We start from the raw sequence: 22,878 nt of genomic DNA, 5'->3' as shown, positions 1-22,878 counted from the left end.
ATATGATGCTATTTTGGGCTTTAGCAAAGCAATAATCCAGTATTTGAACAATTTGTCTTTGCCTCAGGTTCTGAATATGCTCAAACAGGCAGAAACTGATTGATTTACAGAAGATTTATTATTTAAAAGTCTTCATAAAAGGACTGAAGACTTTAATATCTTACAACATCGATCTATAATGGTGTCCATGAGAGTACAGTAGCTGACTTGTTTGCTTATGAACAACTGCTTTATTTAAGCAAACTTGTAATGTTTATGAAGAATATAATTTTCAACATGAAACCCATAATGAAAAATTCAAAATAGTACATGATCTTACAAATAAAACGGAAATAGCTTGATTAAGAAGTGAAGTGTATAGAAAACAGGGAAATGACGATTATGAAAAAAGTTAAGATGGCATAGCAGTAGCATCTAAAATCTATTACATATAAGAAGTGTAGCCGAAGCAGGTAGATGGTACTTCATTTTTGTTAAAAATTACCTGAGCACTACAGGGACAATTATTGAACATCTGCCTAAGAATTATGTACCTCATTCAGCTGCATCTATTGTTTCTGAACAGCAAGATTAAGCACCACTTCAAAATCAAATGTCAATTAACTGGCCGAGCGTGCTTTCAGATGACAAAATTTTCATTCCAGTTTTGTTTTAGCTTCTACAGTAGCCCAGCCCCAATTTTATCAAACAATAAAAATGCCAGTAGCAAACAGCTACTGGAGTTCTTGAGTACTGAGTTTGGCAGAACTCTTAACTTCTGAAAGCCTGCAAGTGAAGCATGAAAGAGGATGTCCAGATAACCTAACTCTGCCCTCTGGAGCATGCAGGGAGTTATCTCGCTACATCAGAGGGGGCTGATGGCAGAGCATTGCTACAATCTCAAGCCGAAGGCTCTCTCTATTAAGTCTGGTTGTAAATGAATACCTCCTTAGTTGGACAGCACATCCAAGGCAACTAGATTATTTGTGTATCATTAAGAAAAAACCCCAAACTATAAGCCTTAACTACTGACTGACTTCATGGGATCACAGGATGCTGAGGGGTCCTGGCAGAGGCTGGAAGACACCACTGGAGATCATTTAGTTCAATCCCATTGCTAAAAGCAGGGTCAGCTAGGGCAGGTTGCTCATGGACATGTCCAGTTGGGTTTTGATTATCACCAAGGATGAAAACTCCAAAACCTCTCTGGGCAACCTGTTCCAGTGTTTGACACTCTGAGTGTAAAAATGAAACAAAAAAGAAAACCCCAAACCAAACAACTCCTCCCCCCTCCAAATCACCTTTTTAATGCTTAAATTGTATTTTCTGTATTTCAGTTTGTGCCTGTTGCCTCTTGTCTTGTCACTGAGCACCACTGAAAAGAGTTTGGCTTAATTTTCCTTACCTCCTTGCCCCATCTCCCAGTATTTATATGCTGCCAGTCTTGGGCATACAGTAGACTCGGAATGTTAGTTTGCTGGACTACAGAGAGTCAGTTTTAACTGATGCCAGCTGGATTATTGTTAGGTACAATCACTAGTTTCAAAGTACTTTGAGAAAAATACATTAATTTTAGCATACTCATGAAAGGTGACCTTTGAACACACACTAGTTCTCACCTTTAATGAGAGGTGAGCTGACAAGACTGCAATGTAATGAATGGCAATAAAAACAAAACAAAAACTTTGAGCAAATGAACTTGATTCAACTGTTCAGCCAAAAATGAGTGAGGTGTTTGCTGTAACTTTCAAATGAATTTGTCTCAAAGGAAATTTTGTTTAAATTCAAGTATTCCCATAAGGTACAAATTTTCTCAGTATTTCAGTTGCTATCATAAAGAATTGACAATAGTATAGCAAGTATAATAAATATGCCAACTTTGCAAGTCTGGGGCTCTTCCTTCAGTGTCTTCTATTTCCATGAATATCATTGTAAAGCTGTAGCAGAGGTAGAGTCAAAAATTGAGAGATTTTTCTTAAGGATAAATAATACATCATTTATTCAAGAGTCTTTGCCTTGTACTCTGGGGCTCATATGATGGATGAGAAGCCAATAAAACATGTGCTTCTGCTAAAAGGAGTGATGCTCAGGATGGTGCATTTAAACCCTAAGGCTCAGTGTAATCTGCGAATTATCTACCATGTCCCGTGGTCTGGGCATCAGTTTCCTAACAGCCAAAATTTTTTGAACTTTAAGATCAAACAAATAAAGGCAAGATCTTGAAAAGAAAACATATTTCAGTTCTCAAGGACAAGGCAAGCATATGCATAAAAATTTTCAGAACTGAGAAGCCACTTCAATTATCCACAAAACTCTACTCAGATATAAAACAAGACCAAAAGGCAGAGGAAGAAAATAAGGCTGGACACCTTATTTCAATCAATCCTTTCGGTACCCTTCCTCCTTGCTGAGGACCAAGGACTCCTGTTCATTGCTCAGAAATGTAGCTGATTTCACTCAATCACAAAGCAATTAGGGATTCATGGAAAAAGTAGGAAGAAATAATATTTTCTCTGATTATCTAATGTTACTGTAAGAATGTATATCCCTCATATCAAATACAGAATATAATACTTACAATGGGAACTCAAAAGTGTTTCATTACTCAAGAAATTAAAAGCAGGGATGACTGCATGGCCCTTTCCAGTGACACTCACAATTTCTTCCTCATTATCTAGAACTTGTAGTTTAATGAAGACATCTGATTTAGAGGTTTGTACCTGCACTGTAGCAATATGTGGCGCTGAGACTTTTACTGAATACCTAAAGAGGAAGACAAAAATGATAGCAACATAACCAAATATACCAGGTCATTCTTTTTTAGGAAAGTACCTAAACCTTGTGCTGACCTGGAAGCGAACACTTAAAATTGAGTTTGTAGTCAACTGTTTTCCTGCAATCTGGTAGGCTAAGCTTCCTGTAGTGAAGTTTAGTGCAGTGAATCCATGGTCAAAGTAAGTGCTGCTGCAAAAAAAGGGGTGGTCTTGCCATTTCTTTTTTTCACTGCCTTATCGAATGTCCAGATATACATTTTCCCTCCTGCTGTACTAGTATTTGTTGAAAAACATGGTTAGCCAGATTAAGGGACTGTTTCAATTAAAAAGTAACTGAGCAAAAGAAAAAAAAAAGAAAGCTTTGCTTTCAAAAGGGTAGAGCTATCTCATTTGACAGCAGTGGCCAATCTGGTCAACTTAAAAGACTGTGGAATTAGAAGATTGTAGAATTAGAGTCTTAGGATGAAATTTAAATAATAGTTTTGTTGTTACTCATAACGTTATATATTACTTGCTTTTTGTCCATAAATTCAAATTGTTAGACTAATCTCACCAAGCAAGCAAACGAACAACACATAAAAACTCTATCACCCCAAGTTCAGCATATTTGGAGCCAAAAATATATAATATTCTAAAATAAACTTTTTAAAAGATTGCCAACACCAGAGGGGAGAAAAAGAAAAAAACTCATCAAGAAAGAGAGAGTTTACAGAATTTGAGTGCATTTGTTATATTTCCACTACATGCTTTCTTCGTTTATATTGAAAGTGATTCCTCCTGTTAAATAGACCTCTATCCCAAGAATAATCCATTGATTTGAAATATTAATACAAATTGTCAGGAATGAAGGCAAAATGTTCTAGAATTAACCTTCAAAATACATACACGTAATCAGCCCTAGGCACGGGGCCTGTTTTAGTGCAGGGTGTAGTCCTATGTGTAAAAACTTAAGCATAGTGATTTAGTCAGGGTCAGTTCTGAACTCAGATGCAGCCAGAATAAACTGATTTTAATAAACTTTAATCAGTTAAGGAAGGATTAATAAAAATTAAATGATCATGTTTTTATTAAATAAGTTCCCCTGAAAGAATCAGTATGTTAAAATAAAATGCATATAAATTTTTCTGCCAACACTGCAAGATGGAAATTGGTCTGATATATCAGAAAAGAAAGCATTGTATTTCTGTATTATTTAAAGCTTTATCTGAATAGCTGAAAAAATATATCAAACTTTATGTCTCCTCCCCACCTGCAAAATCTTGATTTCAACATATATTTAATCCCCCAAAGGACTGTGGAATTTCAGTTACTGACATACGGATAAGATTTCAAGATCGAGCTTAGAGAAATGCAAAATACTGCTATTATGTTTTTAAAGTTATAGTCTGTGTACTTCATACTTGTTCTTCATTAAGCAGTGGCAATATTCCAGAAAATAACACTTCCACAAATGAAATGTTAAATTTGGTATTGCACATAGATGTCCCATAAAATTCAGATATTTGCCTTAATACCCTCCCCTTCTACGAAAGAGTAAAGAACATACTTTTCTGTCAGGGATGGTCCACATAAAAAGCAGAATTTAATCATTCTTCTCTCAATATTTACCTGAACATTACATGCTTGTCATTGGGTATGTAATACTCTTTAATTTCTTTAGTAGAATAGACATTATTTACAGCCTCACGAGAGAGAAATGGGAGCGGACTATGAGAACTGATGAGCCGGAGCCTCCATCTTCCAGCTGCCACAGGCAGGTCACCAGTATGTGCTTCAGCCATAAATGTGTACCCCTTCTGAAAGGAGAAAACAAGTCATTTTTACTTGGAACTAACACTACTCAAAATGCACTCTATGACTCCATGCAACACAGTTTTTGTCCATGTAACACTTATTAATATAATAAGAGATGCTTCATAAGCTAGATTGTAATAGAGCTGTAAGATTCTTGAAAGCAAGACTCTTACAGCTCTATTACAGTCTAACTTATGAAGCATCTCTTATTACAAGAATTTATATTGCAAAAGGTTACATAGCAAGTCAAATCCAGTCTCATCTAGCTTCAAAGCTGGCAGGTATTTTTAGGGCCAGGTACAGTAAAACTCCTGAGGTCACTTTCTAACCAAATTAGTTGATGATTCTAAGTTGTTTAATAAAGTCTAATTTAACAAATATTAATGAGTTCTTATTTTTTTATTTAATCATGTACAGTACTCTAGTCTGAAAAGTCTTATAACATGATTGAAGTTCAGTAAAGCATATTTTTTCAATGTATTTTCTTGCTTTCTACATCATATGACTATGCAAATAGCTCCCAGATAAAACACATCTATACATCCCTGGGTTCTGTAATATTACTGTTCTTTTTCTTGTAAAACCATTAGCAATAGTATCAATCAAATTCTTTTCATTTGGTACAAAAGATTTTTTCCCTCTTAGTATCTGACCAAAACTATATGTGGTGGTGGTGGTGATGGTGATGATAGTAGTAGCAGTAGTAGTAGCAAGAGATATAATGAAGAAAATGACTGCATAGGGCAAGAACTTTCACTCCAAGCTCTGAGACAACCCCATCAAACCCATACTCTACTATTGCTGGGAAACATCTGACCTGTATGCCAGAGGTAAGAAAGATGTGTATTGTAAAGTGTTGATGTACTTGAAAACTGTGCAACAATTTTGAAATTATAGATACTTTTATCTCCAAAGGTGACCACAGCTGAAGATAAGGAAACTAATATTTTGGCAATGCATGCACAAGACATTCAGCAAAAGCTAGCAGTCCTCACACATATGGAAGCAAAATTACATAAAATGTGAACATGAAAATTACTGCATTCACTGGTAAACCAGAGATTTTAAAATGCCCCTTCATACTGTAGGCAGTGTGAAAGTATGGGTGAATGCAGTTTGCTGCATGGAAATTTAGATATCAGATTCCTTCTGTCTTCAAATCTGAGGTTAAATTAATATTGGCCCTGCTTTTAATAATGTCATTGCAAGTATAGCATTAGATGTCAGGATATTAATCTTATTTTTATGAAGATGTTGATTTAAGAAAAAATATTTCTAGTATTAGAAAAGTCAAATAAAAAAATAAATAAAAAATGCTACACACAAGTAATAAGCCTGATGCAGATTTATCTGCTTTTTATGAATCCTGAGAAGAGGAATATGGGAAACCAGAATATAATTTAAAAGGTTTCAAAATTTGAATTTATTTTGTATTTGAAAAAAAAAGAAGGCAATATGAATGCGATTACTTGAAAGGCAGGGTCAAGAAAAAGGGACATAATGAGTGCAATGGGGAGCTCAGGATTAAGTCCCTTCTTCAGATTCTCTAAGCTAGCCCTACAATCTTGCTATTTCAAACACGAAAATTTCGTGTTCCACCCAAGAAATAGTCCAGATGAAAATTCTTTGAAAGATTTTCTCTTTTGGCAGTCTTCTGCTAAATTTCAGTTAAAAGAAACCAGTATTCACCAGTAAAAAAACTTTGTTGAAAAATTCTTACAATAAATAGAGTTGTGATTTCAGGACTATCCAATAATGCAGGGTTGTGACTTCAGGACTACTGGATATTTAAAATGAAAGTAAAAGAAATGATTCATGGTTCCAATTTGTGCAATTGTAACTGTAAGGCACATTATACCCTTTAATCACTATAAGGTAATAGCAATGATTCAAAGCTATGATTCAAGAGAACTCACTTATTTAAATATCTAGGTAAGCACATAGTTAAAGTCCCCCCTGCTCTTAACAAGTACACTTGGAAACTGAGAAGGATTTAGCCAGATACTCAAGTGCTTTCTGACAGCATGGTGTACATGAGAAAAACACTTTCCGTTGTATACCTGTTTATAATCATAAGGTTATACATTCTTAATGTTACGTATAAATACGCAGAAAATTTAGACTTAAGATTAAAAAAATTGTTTGAGTGAGCACTTTCTGAATATTATAAGCAAGTAGAAAGCAAAATAACTGCATTTTGTAGCTGGTAGGAACAACAAGTAATCATCAGTCACTACTGAGAAATAAGCAAATACATCCAGACAACCCCATCAGATTTATGTCTCTTTCTTAAAAATCTTTGAGAGGTTTCATTACCTACTTAGTTATCTTGTTACAATTCACTGTCTTTAGAATCAGAAACGGTTGTTTTCTAATATACCACCTAAACTAACTTTTTTGTGAAGTAAGATGATTTCCTTATGTCCTTCTATGACTAGTCAAGACAAATAACTGATCAGTGTCCTTGTTCAAATAGACTTCTGTCTTCTAGATTAAATGCGTTAGAGATGATTTCTTAAACTCTTATCTTTGTTGGTCAGCTGAAGCTTGAGGTATGCTTATCTCTATTGTTTTCTACAATCTGTTCAAAAGACTTGTGAATAATAAAGAGAGCAGAACTAAAAAAAACCCACAAAAAACCAAAAAACCCCAAACCCAACTGTACTGAGCAGTAGAAAACATTACCACAGAAGAAGAAAATTTAATGCAAAAAAAAAAAAATCCAAATAATGCAAAGCAAGTACTTAGTTTCTATCTAGATTGTAATGTCTGCAGAAAGAAGACAGACATTATTGCTAGTGTGCAGATTTTACCCTTATTGTCAATCATTCTGAAATGAACTTCAGTGTGTTCCAGGTGTGTTACTGCAGCAGAATAACAGTATCTGTTGATTGGAATTCTTTTTAGTTCTGTTGTAAATTGCTGATTCATAGTTTTGAAGAGAACAACTAACCGGTAGGTTTATTTTTAAAAAAAAAAAAAAAGGAAGGACCTTAATAATATTGACATTTAGGAATTCAGGCATACTGCATAATTTCTTGCTTGATATTGTTGACTTTTTTACAAAATACTGTTAAAAAGAAAGGTAACATTAAAATAATGCTACTGTATTCTCTGTTTCATAATAATGCATAATGTCTTGTCAAAACATCAATAGAGCTTTCAATAGCTTTTGCAGGTCCACTGAAACATTAATGAACCATTTACAAATAGGAAGAAAAGCTAAATTGTACAGTATAAGGTTATATTCTTACTGAGAAACTCAGTAGCATTGATTAAGAAATGTAATAAGATCAAGTAGAAAAATACAACATACCTGCACAATTCTGTTTTAATACTCTTAAACCAAAATCACTCTTTACTGATATTAACCACATTTAATATTAAAAAATGTAAGTCCTGAGTTTAGAGAATAATAACAAAAATGTCTGCTTTAAGAGGGCACTTCAATAAGGAAGGACAGGAATAAAATAAAAAGGGCCATTTTCATTAGCTAATGACAGAATCACTGAGGCTATCGTGCTGTACCATGGAAAAAAACCCCAGTGTGGAATGTACCAGGTGGGGTAGTGCATAGCTAAACAAGCATTTCCAATTTTAAAACCACTCTACTGCACAAAGTGTTGGTAAAATCTTACTTGGAATATTGTGTACAATTTTGGACATCTTTATTCAAGAAAGATATGTTAAATGGGAGGAGGTCTGAGAAAGAGTTAGTAAAATCAGGGAAATGGAAAACCTGCCTTACAAGGCAGAACTAGACAGTTGTATTCTGCTAAGCAAGACAAATGCTGAGATGAGATCTGAAATAAATCTGAAGTTGTGCTTGTTCTTTCCACAACCTGTCACTTTCCTGAAAAGCACTAAGTAGTGTTTACCATTGAGATTTCTTTTTGCATCCTGCCACTTGCCACTGTTGGATTCCAAACCAAATTTTCCTGTCTGGTGGAATCCACACCCCATCTCTGATCCCAAATTAGTTTTGAGAGCTTGAAGAGTTTGTTTGCAACCCTTCTTTTTTAAGCATATTCCTCCAGCAGCAGTAGTCTTTATCTGTCACATTCAGCTAATATTCACTATAAACACTAGATAAGGCAAGTTCATTCTAGTGCAAAAAAAAGTTTGATGAAACTGGAGGTTACAAAAGAAAGACAAGAAAACTGCTCCTGCAGTGTTAGACTGTAACTGGCATCAATTCCTTGTTACTGACAGAGGAGACTGAGAAGGCTAAAATATGAACCTGTCTTCACTAAAAGGTCAACTGTGAACACGTGGCTAGAATAGTTAATATTAGGGGGAATATTAAAGAGGTAAGAGACAGACCAGAATAGGAAAATAAGTAGTAAATGATCATATAGATAAATTAAGAATTTGGATTAGTTAGGTCTGATGAACTTCTGAACTGTCTGAAGGATAACAACAGATTAAAAAAATCAGGAAACTTTTAAATTATGTTTGATAACTGATGGAGGACAGGTAAAGTACTGGAAGACTATAGAACTGCAATGTTTGGGGTTTTTTTTAGATGGACAAAGGTGTCTAGAAAATCGTTACTCAGCATAACTCCAACGGCTGAAAACCTCATGAAATAACTAATAAAATTAACTCCTTGCAACCCCTTCAACATAGCAAAATGACTACAAAACCCAAGTCCTATCAAACCAATCAAGCCTCCTTCTATAGGAAAGCACACTATGGGGAAGGAGACACCTGACACCATCTCTTTGATCATTCTTCTAAGCCTAGGAAAATGCAGTCATAATGAAGAAACTAAGGTGGCTGTTGGACAATCACATCCAGAAAGCACATACTCATGGCTCCTTTTGGAAGAGCGGGATGCAATCAGTGAGATTTCAAAGAGCTAACCTGAACCTGATTCCATTCAATATTTTTATTAATAATGTAGGTGGTGGAATGGAGAACATATATATTTAATTAGCTGATACCACAAACTCAGAAGGATTGTAACTTTAGATGAAGAGAAAATAAGAATTCAAGATTATTTTAAACTAGGGAAATGGTCTGAAAAAATAGCATTAAAATCAGTAGTGAAATACACTGTATTTAGTCGAGAATAATAAACTGCAGGATTCAGTTCTTCAGAAAAGCACCTAGGGTTACAGAAGTACATGAGTCAACAATGGTGTTGCAAAATAGGGCAAGCATCACAGTTGGATATATAAGCAGAGTAAACCCCACAAGACGTGTAAACTAATCATTCCTTACTCATCATTTGTATGGCCACAAGTTAACCCCTGGTGCAAAGTTTACTGTGCTCAGTGTTGTGCATGATAAACAAGAAAAAGACAGCAGCAATTGGAAAGACTCCAGAGGAGAGAGCAATCAAGAGTGTAGAACACGTCACTTGCAAGGGAAGACTGAGCAAACTGTCTTCTTTAGTCTAAAGGTAAAAAGGCAGAAGGAGGGGAAGCTGTGATAATTATTTAACAATATAGGGGTTTTTTTAGAAGCAATTTACACCAATGCTTCTGAGGTAACACACAGGCTTTGAGGGAGAGTATATCTAAAGCTGTCTTTGGCATTTACACTGCAATTATCACTAGCACCTGAAAATGCATGTGAATTTAATTACTGTAAGCATGACTTATAGAAGGCTATTCAAACCTTATTCTTAGTTTAGCCCCTGACTCTTGAAGGTTGTTTTCTCAGATGGACAGCATCAGCAGCAACCATGTTGCCATTGAGTAGCAGAGCACAGGGAAGTTGGATAATATTCCTCCATTTAGCGATAGTAAAAAACATCAAAGAAAATTAAAGCTATTCCTGCACTGCAAAAGGTTTAGCACAGAAGCAGATCAGTGAAAGTCTCTGTTCAAACTTGCTAATAAATAAGGGCATGCTTCAAAGTAGAACATTATGACATAGCTAAAAATGTCCACAGAATTTGGGCAATTTTTAATATTTTAAAAATTATACTTTTCACAACAACTCTCTGCATTTACCTTATTTTTGGGATAAACACGAGGTGCCACTTTGAAAAAGACATATGGCATTTCCTCCAGTGTGTCATTATCAACAACATGAAGTCTACAGGACGGGATAGTGGTATACACCTTTGGCACTATAAGCATGTCTTCTGGAACATGAAATATTTCCCTTAAAAAAAAAAGTAAAATTATATTAAAATTATTTTCACAAATAAAATTATTTGTGTAACATGAAGTAGAAGTATACATTAGAATTTAAAGAAAGTAGACTTATGTAAAATTATATTTTTAAAGCAGGTTACTGAAAAACCACAGTGCATCAGTACCACTTCCCCACAAGAGTTACACAGGGCTGTAGGAAACTTACCTAAAAACCACAAACCACACATTTGGTGGCTGATCAGCATACGTTACAGCATAGTCAGTGAAAGAGATCTTACACCACTCATCTTCATAACAAGGAAACTTTTCAATTGACTTACAGTTTCTTTTAAACATTTCTCTGGAAAGCAGAAAACAAGATAAATATTTAAATCTAATCAGGAGGGCACATATGTCTTGACTTTAACTTATGCTAATCATGAAGAACACTACTTCGTGCATGAATGTAAAACAATGATATAAAATGCGTTGCTAATGTTTCTCCAGTAGCTATCCACTCTCAAAAAAATAAAAAATCAGGTAGGGATCAGCTCTTTCAGAGCTAATGGCTGGTAATGGCCAATACTTACATACAAATATTTCTATCAGTTGGTCTATCCACGAGTACAACTGCTCCTAATGTTATGGCTTCTACAAAACTTTACTACTACTTTTTTTTTTTTAATAAATATCAGTTAGCATAACTTCCATTTCTTTATATTAAGCTGTCATCTTAAAGCTATGGCATCATTAGGAGATTAAAAAACCCTTTACATACTTTTAAAACTTTTTGGGGAAAAAAAAAGGAATAAAGCAAAACCAAATAAATTTAAAATGGGATGAAAGACATTCACACAGGAAGGAACCTAAGACTGTAAATTCAGAAGTTATTTGTAAGGCAAATAAGCTTGCAGGTGTTATAAAGTTCTGTGAAATTAAAGCTAACCTCACTGGCACCTGACACCAGGAATTTTTATTTATCATATGCAGTATCAAAAATTAATGTTCCTCTGGACAAAGCAATTAGAAGATCCGCATACAAAATTCACTGTTATGTGAACAGGTTGTCTGGTGAAGGGCAGAAGAAAGATAACTGGTCTCACTCCATGTTTTGGCTCCTTCCAGAGATTTCCTCTGTGAAATGATGAGTGAAAATACACCTACGCAGAGGTGAAGGAAAGGATAACCTTCTCCTCGCCACTCCCTCTGTCTTGCATTATTCTTCAACTACCCGCTTTCTGCAGTAAGTAAACAATATATCTTTTTTGCTATCTTTTAATTGGTCTAATTCAAAGTTTGGTTTATATGGTTTATGTAAAATGGATAGGCTAAAGAAACCTCACAACATCAATTTTTGGTGACAGCTGTCTTCTTTTCCGTGTCAAATATGAATGTGTTCAAGTTGTTCAGCTGCAAAAGTTTTATCCACAAAATTTGGACAATGCTAGTCTGATGTTCTACTATTCCTATATATAGTAATCGGAATTACAGAAACAGTCTTCACATTCATGTTTTTAGCAATGATAATAGCTGACCTTGACATTTAATTAAGGTGAGTCACAGAGTCAATGCAAATATTGCCAGAAGTAATTTAAAGCACAACAGTTTGAAATCTTAGTCCATGAAGCTTTGCAAAGGTTTCTTCCACCACTGATAAATAGCACACACAGAGACAGAAAACGCCTCTAAGAAACCTCAAATTTTTAATTCATTGAAAATTATAGTAGGGACAAACATAGATGAGCCTACATGGGATGTATAATGAGAAACAGGTGGCAACCCTAGAACAAACTGAGATGGTTTAGGGCATGGTGTTTGTGTTGTAAAATGGTACTGCTTCTGGCCTCTGGTAAGTCTGGAGTTAGAGAATGGGAAAACTTTTACCCTAATACTGAACTTCCAAATTCCCTGCATGTTACTTTATTGGCTAAGGTGCTAGCTTGTTACATTAAATGCAAGTCTGTCAGCTGTTAAAAAAAAAAAATATCAAACAAAATCACAGTAGCATGATTTTAACACTTAGATGTATCCCCTGGGACAATGCCTAAAAATCAGTCCCATAAGTTTTAAAAGTCTGAAGGTAGACTAAAACCGGCATCTGATCTTTGCTGATTTAGAGATGCTGCAAACGTAAAACTGAGGTCTAATATCTGGAATAAAGCTGTGGTTGCTAAGTCCTGATCCCATCAACATACAAAGGTTTCACAGGATTAGAAACCCTAAAAAGTGAAACAAAATTATACCCCATATGAGTGTTGCTCAAATTGGTGGTTACAAGGAGTGAGGATTTATACACGCAGCCAGTAATTATTGCCAGTTCTCACTCCTGGCAGAACGGACCTACTGCTAGATCAGTTGTGCGAACACTTGCAGGGAGATTTTTGAAGGACTTAATGAAATTATGTGATCCCCAAACGCTGTCATGCTTGCAAATGACTTACTGAACACTGTTGAAGTTAGAGTAGCTATCTTTGCAAAAGCTGCAATTAAATATCAGCGAAAGCATCTACCTAGAAATAGATCTACTTTCCTTCAAGCAAGTGCTACAAACAAACCCTCTGATGATATAAACTATGGTACAATTAAATAGTATAGCTATCTCCTTTCTAATGTCAACCAGGATTCCTTAACAGATAGCATGAATCAAAATGCTTCTTTAAATCAGCTGGTTAACTGTTTAACTAAGGAATCAGTATCAGATTTATACTTAGGAGAAAGGTAATATTCTAGCTCAAGCTGTAGGAAAAAACCTGTAACACACATACCTAAAAATTAGATTTGCTGTAGTTTTACTCATGTAGGGTACACAGAATAAAGCATTGCATATCTTCACTAAAAACAACTCATCTCTTCCAACAGAGTTTTGTAATTTTAAAACTAGTAATGCTCTTACCATATTTATTTTGTCAACCAGCATTTTATGGCAATTCTATGGTACCGCCTGCAATAAAAGTTTAATTTATTACATGATTACCTTAACAGCACTACAGCACACTGTTCAAAATTTAATTCAATCATAGTCCACAATTTTTGCAAGGTTTCTTTGACATTAGCATTTTCTTTAGTACCTGGAAATAATAAAATAAGTTAGAAAATATAACATCTAACTTTTGTATTGTTCTAAATATACTCCTGCCAAATACTTGTGAAAAATGCCACTCAGACAAGTAAATTGTCTTATGAATCACTAGTTTTTATTTGGAATTTTACAGAAGTTTCACTGAGCTGAAAACTAATTTTGCCTTTGACAGAGCAAATTCCATTCATCATCACCTTTGTACTTTTCAGCACTCCTACAACTGCAAAAATGATGTGATCAATATTTCCCCTGATTTACATTTTTTTCACTGTAACATATTGCAGTGATATGAGGTGATCTCTGTCCTCAGAGAATATGCTATTTAGCTCCCAGCAGCTTATATTTGCAGATACCATGAATAGGTAGGTATGTGCCTAGGCAATCTGTGTAGCTAAAAAGAAAAGAATTGGGCAGCTCCAGGTGGTAATTCATCCCACCCATGTTTAATACCCCTCAGATGACAGGATGTACTGTCATGTCAGTGTCTACTCCTATCCACAGAATACAGATGAAGACTAGGCAACTGCTTTAGACCTGTTGTCTAACTTTTCAAGCCTAAAGTTAGGTGAAATCCTTCTTTATTGCATAAGCAATTAGTGACAGAAATGGAGGGGGGGAACTTAAAAAAAACAGGGGGGAGTAACAACACTTTACTGTAATGACAAGTAAGAGAGAAAAAATTATAGATAATGGGAGGAAAGGAGGATAAGAAGAGTATGATTAAAAAAACAGTAAAGCACTGTAAACATAATATCAGAATTAAAGATAACAGAGTATTGATAAATCAGAAGTTAAGAGACAAAGACAGTGGAAGAAAAGAGTCGGGATACTCACATATTGTTCAAATGACAAAAATCTAAAATCTAAACTTCAAAAGAACAGCTTCTGGCATTTGTAGGCATTAATAATACTAGTGAAAGTTTACAGAAATTCCTAATTTACATGGTACTTCATAAACAAAAATAGAAGGGCACTGGACTACTTAGTAGGAAAGCTTAAGCAAGACTGGGCTACAGGTGATAGCTTGGGAGGAAGGCAGCACTAGATTTACTTATGAGGAGATGAAGGTACAAAAGATAGCTTGATGAGATCATCTGCTGCAGGTAAATATATAGGTGAAAGAACCCCAGCAATGAGGGTAATTCAAGAAGGAGCTTCCAGCAGAATGAGGATGACTTATTAAAGGGAATGTATATCTCACAACAGAGCAGTTTTCTTTGTCATGATCCTCAGGCATTCATATAGTGTGAAGCTAGAAGGCATCACTGTGATCTAACTTTCGGTGTAACAGTCCTGTTAACATATTAATTGCTATTTCATCATATATAAATGACTAATCCTTTTTGAATTTGATGAGTGTCTGATTTTAAAGTTTTCAGTAGTACGACACAAATCTTGGTTTATTCCAATAAATACCTTACCCTTTTAAAAATCAGTGCTACTTTTTCTAGTTTGAATGTGTCTGGATTCAACTCACAATCTTTGAATCTCAGACTAAAGACCTTCTTGTTAACCCTTCAGATCTCAGACTGAAGACCTTGTTGCTATCAAATTCATTTTCTCATATGGGTACTTAGAGATTATAGTGAAGTCATTCTTAATCTTCTCTTTCTTAAATTACAAACTAATGCAAGGGCCTGCAAGTACAAAGCCCTTCTTTAATCTTGATCCAACAACAATTTCACAGTTGTTACCTATCTTCTTGGACTGTGGACACTGCTCTTGGACACCATACTCCAGCTGAGATGATAGAATTGCTGAATAAGAAATGTAACACAAATCTTCAACTGCTATGTAAGATTACTCTATTTATATACATAAGAATGAGGGATAGTACCAGCACAGTATCTTTTGAGCACAGCATCAGCCTTTGACGCTGTGTTCTGCTGATTATCCATTATGATGCTTAGGGTCTCATATGCAATCCCATTACATATCCAGGAAAAAACAAACAAACAAACCAACCAACCTTTAGCCCACCTCTGAGCTAAATCTACATTAATGTAGATTCTGGTTTAATATCTATGAAAATCTAGGGTGTGTGTTTTTCCTCTCCTTTAGTCCTAATTCAGAGGTTAGGTTGAGCACTATTCTTAGTTTCATAAGAGATCAGAGATTCAACTATCATGTTCTGTCACATTTCAGTTCATTTTAACCAGATATTAATTAGTAACAAAATCTTTACACTATGTATTTGAATAAAGTGAAGTATGAAACATTTTTTTAAAAGGCGTTTTTAAAGGACATACCTGGTTTTCTGCTGTTCAGTACTTTCCTAACATAGGTCCCTCTCCAGATAGCTTGAAGTTTAAGAGCTGCTGCTGCTTCTTCAGAAGTGGGAGTCCGGGTCTGCCAACTACTAAGGGTATTCTTTTCACAAATCTCTGAAAGAAGGGGAAGAGAATGAGCAACATCAATAAAGCTGGAAGTCCTGTAGCTGCTTGCAATGAAGTTAAAAACAAAAAACCAAACACAAAATGATGAGAGAGCTATGTTCCAGAAACAGAGTGGTTTCTGCATAAAAATTCCATTTATGAAAAAAATATCACTCTTAAAATTTTGCTCTTATCATGATAAAATTAGACAAAATATACTGTGTAATTGCACAAAGTCAGAATGCAACTACTATGCTAATTCCAAATACCAAATCATTGAATTCTTACTTGTCTTTACGGACAGCTATTGCAGTACATTTTTTAAAATCAAGTCTCCTAATGTAATTTCAAAATATCCTCCCAAACATGAACCAACAGGATTTGATACATTAAAGTGTGACTCTGAATACAGCTTAAAAGAGCTTCACAAGATTTTAAGTGCTTCCATCTCTCAATCTGATCATTTTATTATGTAATAATTTTAACACCATTGTTATTCAAAACATTGTATTCAACATTCACTAAGGAGCCATAGAATAAGGATAAGATCTATGATAAAGCAGGAGTTCATTTATCTGACTGTGACTTTGTGTTACCAAGGAGTTTTGGAGTGGAACAGAAATTAGCAGGTTCTGACAGGTTAGTAATGAGCTCTTTGAAGGCATCCTTGCCTAGAATTAGCATCCTGGGAGCCATCAGCACCCGGGTTTAGGGGGAGGGTGTGGGGAGCAGCACTACAAGGAGCCAGTGCCAGGGGGCCAGTTTGGAACTGCACAGATACAGAAGAAGGGCAGTGAGACAGTATTAGAGGAAGGAAACAGTGCTTCAAAACAAAGTACCAACAAACAAAAAGAAGAAGAAACGAGAGAAATCTGCTTAAAAAACACAGACAACACTGCAGATGAACAAACTAGCTTAAGAAAAGATATTGCTGTCATCATCCAGGAGATCGCACATTTCAATCTAATCTCTTTTATTGAATATTGTTAAATGTGGCTGTGTTCCCAACCATCATTCTTCATTATTGTCTCATTTCCAAACTCCAGAAAGCCTCTTTAATACTCAGTGACCCTGAAAGGTTACACAAGCCCACTTCAACAGACAACAGATTAGAACTCAACAATATGCATGGCACAACCACTTTTATAAAACAGAAGCATATAATCACAGAATAATATAAGCTGGAGGGGACCACTGAAGGTCATCTGGTCCAATCCCACATCCAAACCAGGATCAACTTAGAGCAGGTTGCTCATGCTCTTAAGAAAATGTCCAGTCCACTTTTTAATATCTCCAGGGATGGAGACTCTACAACCTCACTGGGCAACCTCCTCCAATTTTTTGCTAGCCTCATGGTGAAAAATGTTTTCCTAATATCCAACTGGAATTTGACATGTTCTAAGACGCATCCTGTCACTGTGCATCTCTGAAAAGGGTCTGTCTCTTATCTTCTTCCATTTATTCATCAAAGTAACACATATTTCAAAATGATTTTGTCCCATCTACAAGCTTGTCTATTTTATAATTAAATAACCCAGTGGCACAATGCTTTTTGACCCCACTATCACTGTTTTCAAGAAAAGGAAACAGACTTCTATTTTCAGCAGGTGTTCTAGCTCAGAAGAATGGCCTCTGCTGCAGAGCCTACATTCCCCATTGTATTGGTTTTATGTGGCAAGGTTTTGGTAGCGGGGGGGGTTACAGGGGTGGCTCCTGTAAGAAGCTGCTGGAAGCTTCCCCTGTGTTCGAGAGAGAGCGAGCCCATACCAGCCGGCTCTGAGACGGACCCACCGCCGGCCAAGGCCGAGCCAATCAGTGATTGTGGTAACGCCTCTGTGATAACATTTTTAAGAAGGGAAAAAAAGTTGGGACGCGGAAAACAGCCACCGGAGAGAGGAGTGAGAACATGTAAGAGAAACAAGCCTGCGGACACCAAGGTCAGTGCAGAAGGAGGGGGAGGAGATGCTCCAGGCGCCGGAGCGAAGATTCCCCTGCAGCCCGTGGTGAAGACCCTGGTGAGGCAGGCTGTCCCCCTGCAGTCCAGGGAGGTCCATGGTGGGGCAGATATCCACCTGCAGCCCGTGGAGGACCCCACGCCGGAGCAGGTGGGTTCCTGAAGGAGGCTGTGACCCCGTGGGAACCCTGCGCTGGAGCAGGTTCCTGGCAGGACCTGCGGATCTGTGGAGAGAGGAGCCCACGGAGCAGGTTTTCTGGCAGGACTTGTGACCCCGTGGGGGACCCACGCTGGAGCAGTCTGTGCCTGAAGGACTGCACACCGTGGAAAGGACCCATGCTGGAGCAGTTCGTGAAGAACTGCAGCCCGTGGGAATGGCCCACGTTGGAGAAAGTTCGTGGAGGACTGTCTCCCGTGGGTGGGACCCCACGTTGGAGCAGGGGAAGAGTGTGACGAGCCCTCGCCCTGAGGAGGTGAAGCGGCAGAAAATAACATGTGATGACCGTAAACCCCATCCCTGTCCCCCTTGTGCCGCTGGGGGGGCTTGGTGGAGAAATCCGGGAGTGAAGTTGTGCCCGGGAAGAAGGGAGGGGTGGAGGGAAGGTGTTCTGAGATTTCGTTTTATTTCTCATTTACCTTACTCTGGCTGATTTGTAATAAAAAGTGAGCTAATTTTCCCTAAGCTGAGTCTGTTTTGCCCGTGATGGTAATTAGTGAATGATCTCTCCTGTCCTTATCTCGACCCGCAAGCTTTTTGTTATATTTTTCTCTCCCCTGTCCAGCTGAGGATGGGGGAGTGATAGAACGGCTTTGGTGGGCGCCTGGCGTCCAGCCAGGGTCAACCCATCACACCCATATAAGGCAAAATAATATATTATAAAGTAAGTAAAAGTTGTATACTTTTTATATGAACATACAGTTACACAGACTGACCTAACAAGTAAGGAGACCCTAACACTGAACCTGAATATATAAAAGTGTGACTACATCTAATGTTACTCCTGGTTCTTCTAAGCATCTCTTATTCTTGTTGCTTCTTAATCAACAATCAAGTAATGGACAAGTTACCCAAGAAAGTATCCAACTGGTGCAATTCGGTGCCACCTGCATTTGGTTTTGGACAGGTAAGCAAGCAGTTTAGTAGTGTCAGGTTGTACATCACTGCCAATAGGCTCTCCTCTTAAGTCTTATAAGAACCTTGTAATAGGTGCGGCAAAATGAATACAGTATAAAGAGATTACATAGTGTCATGGTGAGGCAGATTAGCTTGCTGAATGAACAATTTTTATCTTTTTTTTTCCCTTGGCTTAGCTTCCTGCAAAATCAGCACGCTGATCTGATTCCCAGCATCTGTGCAACTGCTCATGGTGGGAGTATGTGTTCTTGGATGGGAAGGGGAGAAGGACAGGACTTTAGTAATAGCATTTAGTGAAGCTGCACCTTAAGGTCTAAAAAGATCAGAACATGATCTGCATTTAATCAATGGCTTATATTGTATTTCAGTATTTGCATTGCCAGCAACAACATTCATAATATCCAGAAAACTGTGAATTGCCTATAAGCAGATTCTTAAGTTCCAGAAGTGAGTAAAATTGACTTAGATACCATGATTCTAATTTTTTCTTATTATTGGGTTATGTTTCTGCCAACTCAGCAGGCTAAATCAGCCCAGCACAAGCTTTGATCAGTGCTGGAGCTGCAGGACGGTGTGGGGATAGTACTGCAACAGCCTACAGTTACACTGGTTTAAGCTGCTGTGGAACCTCAGCTTCAGCTTTGTGTGGGAGGGAGAGTAAGTATTTATAGCTGTGGTCAGTATTTACAGCTGAATCTTAGTCTTGTACTGTAGAGGAGTTTATTCAAAGACAAAGGAACTGAAAGGGCTTGCATTTTCCAAAAGCTGAACATCAGTGCCATAAGCACTTATAAGCATTTATGGTTTTGTATCCTGCTATTGATTACAGAATTGTTCATCTGTACCTGTTCAGATCTAGCCCAATAGATGTTTCCCATCTGCGTGGCCTTTACATGAGACCAGGCTGGTGAGTTCAAATTCCAGCTCACCTGTCACTGAACGAAGACCTCATTACCCCTATTACTCCCTCAGAACAGGGCTGTGAAATGTTGATAGAGGAATACACAGAGTGTTGGCTTGGTGTTGCCCTATGAACAAACTGAATAAATGTTTGTTTATCCACTAGGGATGTCAAGTGGACTCCGCAACTAGAAATAAATACTTATGTCACTAGAAATAATACATTTCATTTGTAAGGCTAAAGAATGTATGGATATATAGTCTCTTAGTTAAATGTTAAATTGTTTCTGAGTATACAAATACAATAATTCAGATGCAGTGTCACACACAAAAATGAATTCTGTTCATAGAAACTCACAAAAGTTACCCCAGATCAGGCTGAAAACTGGAAATGCTGAATGTTTTGTGAAATTATATATTCCTAAAGATTTGGGGGTTTTGATCTAAATTTTTTTAATACATCATAAGAACAAAAATATTTTTCTTTGTAACATACAAGTCAAAATAATGAAGTAAACATTAAATATTCTGATATTTAAAGTTTTTTTTACTTAATGCTTCTCAATATTTTGTCTTATAATCAGAGAAGTATGTTACTGTGAAATGCTTTAGATCAACCAGCATTAACTAGCGAATGCTTCAACTTTGACATTACAATTCAAAACTGATTTGTCAAAAATTTCTGATGTGCCTTACTTATTAATTAGAAGATACCCTGCTAATAACAAAACTGAAGTTCTCAAAGCAGCCTAGCAAGAGTCTGTTCACCGTAAAACCAGCTGCAGTTTTCTCATAACAGCGTGGATGCACCTACTGTAGGCAATGTAATATAATGCTTTTTTGGAAAAAGGTCTATTTTGCATGTACTGGAGAGGCACTTTACATATTCAACCTAATAATGGCAAACTTTCCCTCACCCCTTACTGGAACTCAAGCTCAAATCCAAAGTGCAAGAAGAAACAAACATCCAGAATTCTCTCTCCAGTAACAGCACAAGTGTATGATCACTGCTCTTAACTTATGTTTCTGGAGGAAAGAGAAGCTTGCTCTGGAAAAGAACAGGGCAGGAACAGGACTTCTCAAATATAGTTTACAAAGATAAGCTAAGCTTATAGCTAACAGCTTGACTTCTAGATAAGACAATATTTCAGACCAGAAGGTTTTAACAGAACTGCACACAAACGTCACTCTACTTCCTACTTCAAATTTGGAATTTATCCATGAGAAAGAATTTTTGAATTGTGCATAAATGACTGTCAAGTGTCTGAAATGCTTGAAAATCAGTGCCACAGACCTCCAGTGAGTTCATGAACTGAGTTGGCTCACCATGGGCCAAATGAAACCAGGACAAGGTAAACAGAGCAAACGTGCAACAGAGAGCAGGCAAGCAGTATTGAGCTGTCAAGACCGCCTCACCTCATCTTGTGTAACATCATCCTGATATGCTTCCTTTCCCAGGAAGCATCACATACCTCTGTAAATTCAGCATCTCATAACTGCCCAAAATTCTGCAGGGTCCCTTTATCTACTCTCTTCCCAGAAGACCATAGAAAAGCCATGACACGGAGAAGCACTCAGCTTCAGAAACTTCCATATTTTTGTCATATGTTCACATGGCATGGTCTTCCACTTGTTTCTTGTGGCTCCTGTGCTAATTGCTCCATGGGGATGGATGGTATTTGGCAGATACATAAATGTCACTAGATCATTTTCAGGAAGGCTTCTCAGAAATCTTACAAGGCTTGACTTGCTAACTGCAGTACATCATAATATCCTTGCCCTCAGTAAATCTTGAGATGAATTCAGCACACAGTGCAAAATGAATATGCTAATATAAAAAGGAGGTGGCAGTTAAAAAAAAAGCTCAGATCTGAACTGATCTACTCTCAGACACAGACAACAAAAAGATTTCATTCATCTGTTACTGTAGTTCACCCTGATGACTGTTAGGTTCTAAAGGGTTATAACTCAAGTCTTGACAAGATCTGAGCAACTAGCCTGACAATGCAGCAGTGCTAATGTGGGCCAGGCAAATCAGGTGATGCCAGTCCTTCTAGGCCTTCCTACAATGCATTTCTCACATGTTTTTTCCTGCTATCTACCTATTTTTTTCTTGACACTTCACTTGACTTATGCTTTTTTGAATACAGCTGTCTCCATTTCTTTAGAGTTCTGGGATGGAACCTGAGCAAAAGCATGTATTTATTCTACTGCAACCTTTATTAAGCAGGGCAAAATGTATATCCAAGGTCAATAAAGCCAAAGGGAAACAATTCACTTTCCAGTCCAATAGGAATCTTTTGTAATTTAAGTCTGGAAAAGCAACTAAATCAAAAAGATATATTGGACACTGGAGGAAATCAAACTGAAACAGAACTTTCATCCTCCATAGATTTATTCCACTTTTTTGATTCACCCCCAAATCCTAAAAAATATTCTGCCACAGTGGATCTCATTATACTGTAATATATATGAGGTCTTTGCTACAACCTGTCAACTGTGCTAATTATTCAAATCTAATTAAAAAATGTCTTCTATTGCTGACAAATATTTAAATTTCTTTTTTGAATACAGAAATCAGTAGCACAGTCACCTTGAAAAATGTGACAGGTGTTGACTTTAAGTGCTGTGACAAATGTCAATATGCTGACCCTTATAACTTATACTCTTGCCATAGGATATAATTCTGTGAAAAATACAATGAGTTATTCAGTCATTCTGGCTGATCCTTTATCTTTGATGTCTCACAGAAGAATAACCTTCAGACAAGAGGAGATTTGGAGGAAAGTCCCCATAAAA

General features: G+C 36.8%; 1 protein-coding gene across 1 annotated transcript in view; it reads right to left on the bottom strand.

The window, feature by feature from the left end:
- ADGB (androglobin) overlaps positions 1 to 22,878 on the bottom strand; it is a 123,184-nt gene that overhangs the window by 22,860 nt on the left and 77,446 nt on the right. The window contains exons 22-27 of the mRNA XM_069786950.1: positions 15,965 to 16,099; positions 13,611 to 13,704; positions 10,863 to 10,997; positions 10,511 to 10,664; positions 4,362 to 4,549; positions 2,558 to 2,742 (exon numbers count right to left, since the gene is read on the bottom strand). Of these exons, the coding sequence (XP_069643051.1) occupies positions 2,558 to 2,742; positions 4,362 to 4,549; positions 10,511 to 10,664; positions 10,863 to 10,997; positions 13,611 to 13,704; positions 15,965 to 16,099 (891 nt within the window). The remainder of the gene's footprint in view (positions 1 to 2,557; positions 2,743 to 4,361; positions 4,550 to 10,510; positions 10,665 to 10,862; positions 10,998 to 13,610; positions 13,705 to 15,964; positions 16,100 to 22,878) is intronic.

This window comes from Haliaeetus albicilla, chromosome 7 (genome assembly GCF_947461875.1).
Source record: "Haliaeetus albicilla chromosome 7, bHalAlb1.1, whole genome shotgun sequence".
NCBI lineage: Eukaryota > Metazoa > Chordata > Aves > Accipitriformes > Accipitridae > Haliaeetus > Haliaeetus albicilla.
This window is presented reverse-complemented; position numbering and strand designations above follow the sequence as displayed.